Source organism: Mauremys mutica, chromosome 4 (assembly GCF_020497125.1).
Source record: "Mauremys mutica isolate MM-2020 ecotype Southern chromosome 4, ASM2049712v1, whole genome shotgun sequence".
Classification (NCBI taxonomy): Eukaryota; Metazoa; Chordata; order Testudines; family Geoemydidae; genus Mauremys; species Mauremys mutica.
In genome coordinates, this window is record NC_059075.1 from 121,848,408 (window position 1) to 121,855,625 (window position 7,218).

General features: G+C 49.2%; 1 protein-coding gene across 1 annotated transcript; it reads right to left on the reverse strand.

Moving 5' to 3' along the window:
* Nucleotides 1-4,077: 4,077 nt before the first annotated feature.
* Nucleotides 4,078-5,068, reverse strand: LOC123369040 (olfactory receptor 10V1-like). Its single transcript, XM_045014411.1, has one exon. It carries the CDS (start codon nt 5,056-5,058, stop codon nt 4,078-4,080), a length of 981 nt encoding a protein of 326 aa, XP_044870346.1. The 5' UTR covers nt 5,059-5,068.
* Between the last annotated feature and the right edge of the window lie 2,150 nt (nt 5,069-7,218).

A 7,218-nucleotide genomic window follows, 5' to 3' on the forward strand; every position in this document is an offset into this window, starting at 1 on the left:
GCCACAAAGTCACACTTCCCCGACCTCACCCCTGAGACATGGCTGCTATGCTAGAGCTACAGCGATTTTTATAAACCTTCCCCACATCTTCACTCCTGCTTCACGTTTTCAATTCTCCAATCACCTTCCTCCCTGGATCCTTGTTCAAATATCAAGTAGCCCCCTGGAAAGCCGTCTCATTCAGATCTCATGTTGTGCCAGGTTGCTGCAGGTCGATGATGTGGTAGTCTTTCCCTTGGTGCTACTGTCTGTAAGAAAACCTTCAGATGTGGCTGTCATCTGTCCTGATTTTTGTGGGACTAAATTGAAAAGGCTGTTGTGCCTCGCTCATTGTAGTATAGAAGTACTGCTAATGAGAGAGCTTGATCCTTTCCCTATCAGAATACCCTTTGGCACAGGGCATGACTGGGTTGCAGACTATGAGCTCAAATCTCACCCTTTCCAGTGTGTAGCATTAATGTTTGAGTACTTCATAGTCCTTAATATTCCTGTCCTAGGAAGCAGGCAAATATCACTCACCCATCTTTCATTATCCTGTGAAACAGTTTCTGTTTCTGTGTCTTTTTTAACGTACTATTTGATTATTTTAAAAAACCAGAGAGAATGTGAATGGGGGAAATAAATCACTGAGGAAAATAGAGAAACAATGACAGGAAGGGAAAACCAAAAAATGCCCCCGTCATCCTGTATATTAGCACCGCCTCAGCTGAGCCACTGGGTCTAAGACAAAACCAGAAAAGGAATGAAGAAGAATATTATCTAATACTAACATGGGAGACCAGCAGTTACCAATCCCAGGAGCCCCAGCCCCAGGAGTGAGTCTGCTACACCTTCGCTGTCGTTCCTGTTTGAGAACAAGGAGAAGGATCCAGTCTCAGGGCTGCTGGCTGGTTACAGTAAACTGGGATCCCGCTGGTGACTGGGTGTGACAGCTCCCCCTCTGTGCCAATCCCCCCAAGATAGGAATGGATACAGCCCCCAGCTACAGAGCATTTGCTCTTTAGGATATGTCTACACTGCAAGTGAAAGTGTGATGGTAGCATAGGTGGGCATACCTATGGTAGCATTAATCTAGCAAGCACGGGTAACAATGGCAGTGTAGACATGGTGGCACAGTCTTCCACATGGGCTAACAACCTGAGTACAAGCCCACCAGGAACCCTGAGTATTTATACATGTTGCTAGCCTGTTCTGAAGCCCAGGCCACTGTGTCTACACTGCGGTTGTTACCCATGCTACCTAAATGAAAGTTCCAGATGCAGCAGCTCCTGCTTTTAACTCTTCGCACCATCACCACTGTAATCCCCTCAGTGTCCCTCATAATACTCACCCATCCCTCAGAGACCTATGGATAGGAATAAAACAGAGGAATAGAACCTGCTCAATGGGTCTTCTCTAGCTGTCTGAGAAGGATGGGGGGCTGAGTGAGGTCATAATGACTCCCGCCATGACAAGGCAGGGGCTGAGTGAGGTCATAATGACTCCCAGCATGGAGGGGAGGGGGCTGTGTGAGGAGGAAGGGGCTGAATAAAGGGAAGGAGGCAGCATGGAAGGGATGAGGGAGAGGCTGTTTGCCTGGGAAGGCATTGTGAGTAGGGGAAGTGTCAGCCTAGTGTGTGGACATGTCTGGGAACAGGAATAGGCCACAGTTACACTGAGCTTGAAGGGACTCCAAAGCAACCAACAGCTGAAAGGAACTCACCCTAGGCCAGCGCTCCTCCAGCACAGCACAGCTTTAATAGTGGAGGTGGGAGGGGAAAGCTGTACCCCTCCAGAGTACTGGGGCCACCAGGGAGATTGAATTGGAGATTGAGACTGAGGTCAGGACAATGAGGAGACAAGGAAAGGAGCCCTGAGACTCCCTGACACAGAGGGAAAAGGCACTCTGCGGCCTCATGTGTTTGGCCTCCCCTGCACTAGAAGATGAAAGTGAAGCAGAGTTCAAGCAACACATGGACCCGCTTCACCCCAAGGGGGCCGATGGCACCACAACGGTGAGCACTGGTTGCACTATGCTAGTTAGTAAGAAAGGCCTCCAAGGTGCAGAAAGACCTGCTATTAGGGACTTAGTTAAATCCCATGCCCAGACAGGCAGGGGCGGCTCCAGGCCCCAGCACGCCAAGTGCGTGCTTGGGGCGGCATGCCGCGGGGGGTGCTCTGCCAGTCGCCGGGAGGGCAGCAGGCGGCTCCGGTGGACCTCCCGCAGGCGTGCCTGCGGAAGGTCCGCTGGTCCCCCAGCTTCAGTGGAGCATCCGCAGGCACGCCTGCGGGAGGTCCACCGGAGCCGTGGGACCAGCGGACCCTCCACAGGCACGTCTGCGGGAGGTCCACCGGAGCCATGGGACCGGCGACCGGCAGAGCGCCCCCCGCGGCGTGCCACTCTGCTTGGGGTGGCGAAATGGCTAGAGCCGCCCCTGCAGACAGGCAAAGGCTCACACAGAGCTGAAAGGATGTCAGTGCCATCATACCAACAAGCAATTATCAAGCCTGTCCTTTATCTGAATGTGAGCCATACATTTATTTCAGCATGTCAATAGTAAAGAGGCAGCACAAGGGACAGGACACATATCAACCTCCTAAGACTTGCTGAGATACCTGATGGCTGCACCCACTTTTCTTTTGGGTGCTCTGCTTACTCTTGATTATAAGAGAGTGGGTCCGATATCTGGAGGAGGGAGCGTCTGATAATTGTTTCAGGGTTGGTTATTTATTGACATGTTTGTTACTCTTGTCCAGGCCTTTTCCTTTCACCCCTTGTATCCACCTAGACCCCCTCTCCTCACAAACATAGCGTCCTTTTGGAAGAAGTGCTGGCTTCCTTCTCCAGTCGTAACTCCTTCAGTGTATCCAACCTGTAATTGTCCAACTGGGCATAGGGATCTGCAGACTCACTGATTCATTTGCACCACTACCGGGTGACTAAACAACCTTCTTAAATCAAAGTATTGTTTATTTTTCAGTAGGAACAAAGCAGTTTGTGAAAAAATGAGTTTCAAACAGCAAACAGTGTACATGCATGTCTGCCTTATACAAAAGGCTTCCCAACCCCTGATGGTTACCCAGACAGGTATAATTTCTTCAGACCCCCTAAGGGGAGCCTGCATCTTAGTCTGATGTCCCCCAACTTGAGAGAGAGTTCTTAGTCTTTTTTAAGTTGCTATAGTCCTTTTGATTTCCCGTACACACAGGCCTTTTCCCGTCACGGCATTTTCTCTTAACAACTCTCAAGTGTTTGTAGAGAAGTGGCTTATCTTAAGCCATCCTGTTTCTTTCCTGCTTGTTTTTCCTTACAGTCTCCTATTAAACTGAACCAGTATATTCATACAGCAAACATCCCAATTACCAGATCAACATACAGTATCCATAAATTATTACAGAGCAGCTCTAATTCCAGCACAGTGACTATCTCTTGGGCTCCCCCAAGATTCCATCTCCTGTGCACATTCTATATAGAGAAACTCCATGCAGACAAATGATGTTAAAAGACTCCTTTTAAGGTTCCATGTCAGTTAGTCAAAAATGAGGACACGCTAGAATTAAGATTGCCTGCAGCAGCAGTTTTATCTGTGTCCTTTCTGTCACTCTGTGTACTGGTGTGGAAACACTGTTGAGGTCTGGGAGCATTCTCAGTGACCAGTTAGAAGGTTCAGAAAAGTAGGAGCAAGTATCTAACAAGTCCTACTGAGCATGCATACATGGTGATTTTGCTGCTGCTCATAACTCAGCCACATCTAAACAGAATTTTGTGAAGAAAGCAAAACACAAATATCTGCCTGCCAAATTTCAAGATTCTAGTCAAAAGCCCTAAGCTACTAGAACTATTAAAAAAAATGTAGGGAAAAATTAATACTGACAAAACTACCCTTTTTCCACTAGCCTGAGAATGTCTAATCAGGATTTTTAAGATTTCCTTGGCATTAGCCTGCAACCGACATGAAGTTTCATGGCACCATCATAATCTCACTTTCCAACACTATGGACTTCTTGTACCACCACAACCTGGGTCCAGAGCAAAACTGGTTCCCTAGAGCTGGAATCTTGTATGGCCTATTCCCAAGCCGCTTGAGCCATCCAGTTCTACACTGTTTCTCTGATTGAGGGCCCAAAGGTGTCACTTTCTCGGGACAGCACTTTCCTTCTCAGCACTCTGCTCAGAGCATCCTTCAACTCCTTGTTCCTCATGCTGTAGATCAGGGGGTTCAGTACAGGGGTCACAAAGGTGTAGACCACAGACACCACCTGGCCTTGCTCTGGAGAGTAGCTGGAGCCAGTGTGGGAGTAAATGAAGATGCAGCAGCCATATTGCAGAAGGACAACTGTCAGGTGAGAGGAGCAGGTGGAGAAGGCGCGGCTCTGGCCAGAGGCAGAGTGGATCTGCAGGATGGTGGCCACAATAAAGACATAAGAGATGCAAATCAGCAGGAAGGGGGTGGCCAGGGTTATGATAGTGGCAGCAAAAATGATGGCCTCAAGGCTCTTCGTGTTGCCACATGCCAGCTGCAAGACGGGCAGCACATCACAATAGAAGTGGCTGATTTCATTGGTGCCACAGAACGGCAGGTGGAACAGCAGAACAGTAAATTGCAGAGCAAATAAGAACCCCAGCACCAGCGACCCAGCGACAAGGCGCACACAGACTGTCCAGCTCATAACGAGGGTGTAGCGCAGTGGCTGGCAGATCGCCACGTATCGGTCGTATGCCATGACGGCGAGGAGGACACACTCAGAACCTCCCAGGAAGATGAAGAAGAACATCTGGGTGCCACAGCCCGCAAGGGAGATGGTGGCCTTGCTTCCTGACACAAGGTTGGCCAGAGTAAGGGGAGCAATGCAGGAAGAGTAGCAGATCTCCAGAATTGCCAGGTTGGCCAGGAAGAAGTACATGGGGGTGTGGAGGGAGCGGTCTGTGTGGATAATGATTGCGACGGTAGCGTTTCCACAGAGACTGGCCATGTACATCAGCAGGAAGGCAAGGAAAATCAGCCACTGCATCTCGGGGAGTGTCGAGAGGGGATGGAAGTGGAATTGTATCAGCCCTGTTTGGTTTTCTTCCCCCATAGACCTGCCAAAAGAAAAGAGGGGAGAGGAGCAGTCACTATAACCTGTCCTCTAGGGCAGAGCAAGAGAAGATGGCTTTAAACTGCTGTGAAACATTCATGTTCAGTCTCAGGAAGAACTTTCCAACTCTAAGAAGTGTCCAGGGCTGGCTAGCAACCACCCTCACTGTCAATGTACATGTGTAAAATTGGACATCCATCTTCCAGGGCTAGTTCTGAAATCAGACATGAACTGATGTAAGGAAACCTACTCATGGTCTCCCTACAGTGCATTTTTCTATTAGGTATAATTTCTGAGTCCCTTAAAATGCAAGGAAAGACCTGTTCCTACCTCAAGGAGTGCACCTCTTAATGTCCACATGACACAATAAATGAGCTCATAAACTGACAAGGAAGGGGGTAGAAAGGAGAGGGAAACAGTGAGGGTGACAACAACAAAGTGACACAGTTTGATGATTCTGTTAACTTAGTGTTGCCAGTCTCTTCTCCCACCCCCCTTTTTTTTTTCTCCCCGCTCCCTCCTCAAAGGCAAGCCAACCAGGGTGAGTTCTGAGGGGAGGTTTTAGCAAGACAAGAGATGGCAGGTTTGCGGAGGGATTACCATGCAACCCAGCTGCATTGGAGCAATGAAAAGGAAGGCACAGACACAGGTGTGGGAGGTGCTTCCTATAGGAGATGGTGCCAAGGCATCCTTGGCTGCAGGCTGAAAAGGAGACAAGAGTATTTTTCAGCACTAACAGAGGAAAAGCAACTACACATCTCAGGAATTCATTGAATCGGTTAGTGAATTAAAAGACCCTTCACTGGCAGCCCTGTTTCTGAAGGCCAAGAGGTTACGGCAGTTAAGCGGATTCCTGCAGAGAATCATAGAGTCATAGAATATCAGGGTTGGAAGGGACCTCAGGAGGTCATCTAGTCCGACCCCCTGCTCAAAACAGGACCAATCCCAAACTATATGAACAACCCAAAAGCAAAAGGTGAATTCTGTGCTTAGTAAGGTCCTCAGAAACTCAAAGATTTTTATCAGCTTCTGCGCTGGTATCAGAGAAGTGACTATCAGAGGGGAAAGTCCCAATGTCTGGAAAATAATTTCTCACCCCTTTTAAGCATCTTGTATTCTATCACTGACTATTTTCTTTTTCCTTCACTCCTGCAATTTGTCCATCTACCCTTCTCCCCCCGCCCGCACAATGTTTCTTCATCTTGCTCACTCTCTTATTACACATGGCTGCTGCATTATCAGAGGAAAGTAGGTCTCCCAGACCAGATTGCCCATTCCCTGTTCCCCAGCCAACACCTGCCTTGCACTCAGTTCTGCCCCTACAGCTGTTTGCAGACCCTGCTTTGTTGTTTGTTGTCAAAGGGCTGGGAGCCACTTCACAGGATATATCTATGGGGAGAGCAGATACTGGATATAATTTTGCATTTTCCAGCAGTTGGTACCCTATGATCTCAGCACTCCTTTATGGGAGAGGTGAGTGGAAATACGATGAGCTTCATTTTACACCTGGGGAAGATGGGAGCACAGAGAAGGGAGGGGACTTTCCCCAGGTCACACAAAAGTCAGCCCCTGTATTAGGAATTGAACCCAGGAGTCCTGGCTGCCCAACTAAACACAGAGGGTAGTTGCGGGGGTCTCACCTCATTTCTGAAGGAAAGTCAGCAGCTGCTTTTCCTTTCTTCAGTACCAGTGCTGAAGAGCTCAAGCTGGGAGCCTTACATGCCTTACACGGACCCTTGGGATCGGGGCTGGAGCTGAGACCTCCCCTTGCATCTCACCTCAGTCAGAGAGCATGTTGATGCTCAGTTGAAATCCTGGTTCTGTTTTCACCCAAACCATACCTGGGGAAAATGACATCAGTCCCGGGACACCCATGGGGGCGGGGTGGAAGAGCCTGAAGGCCATGGGATGAGGCAGACAGGTCGGTGCCGCACTGGTGAAGGGACTGCACAGGGCCATCCCTCCAGCTCATCAGCACCAGCCAGGGATTGAAGAAGCTAAATACCCATCAGACCCATGACACATGGGGGTTTGGGTCATGTGGACCGTGCAGATTGGACTGTGCAGAATCTGGATTCAGCCACTGCCCCTGGGCCCAGCACTATAGATCCCCATGGAGTTTCAAATCATAGAGTCTCCTAATGGTCCCAGATCACCCCC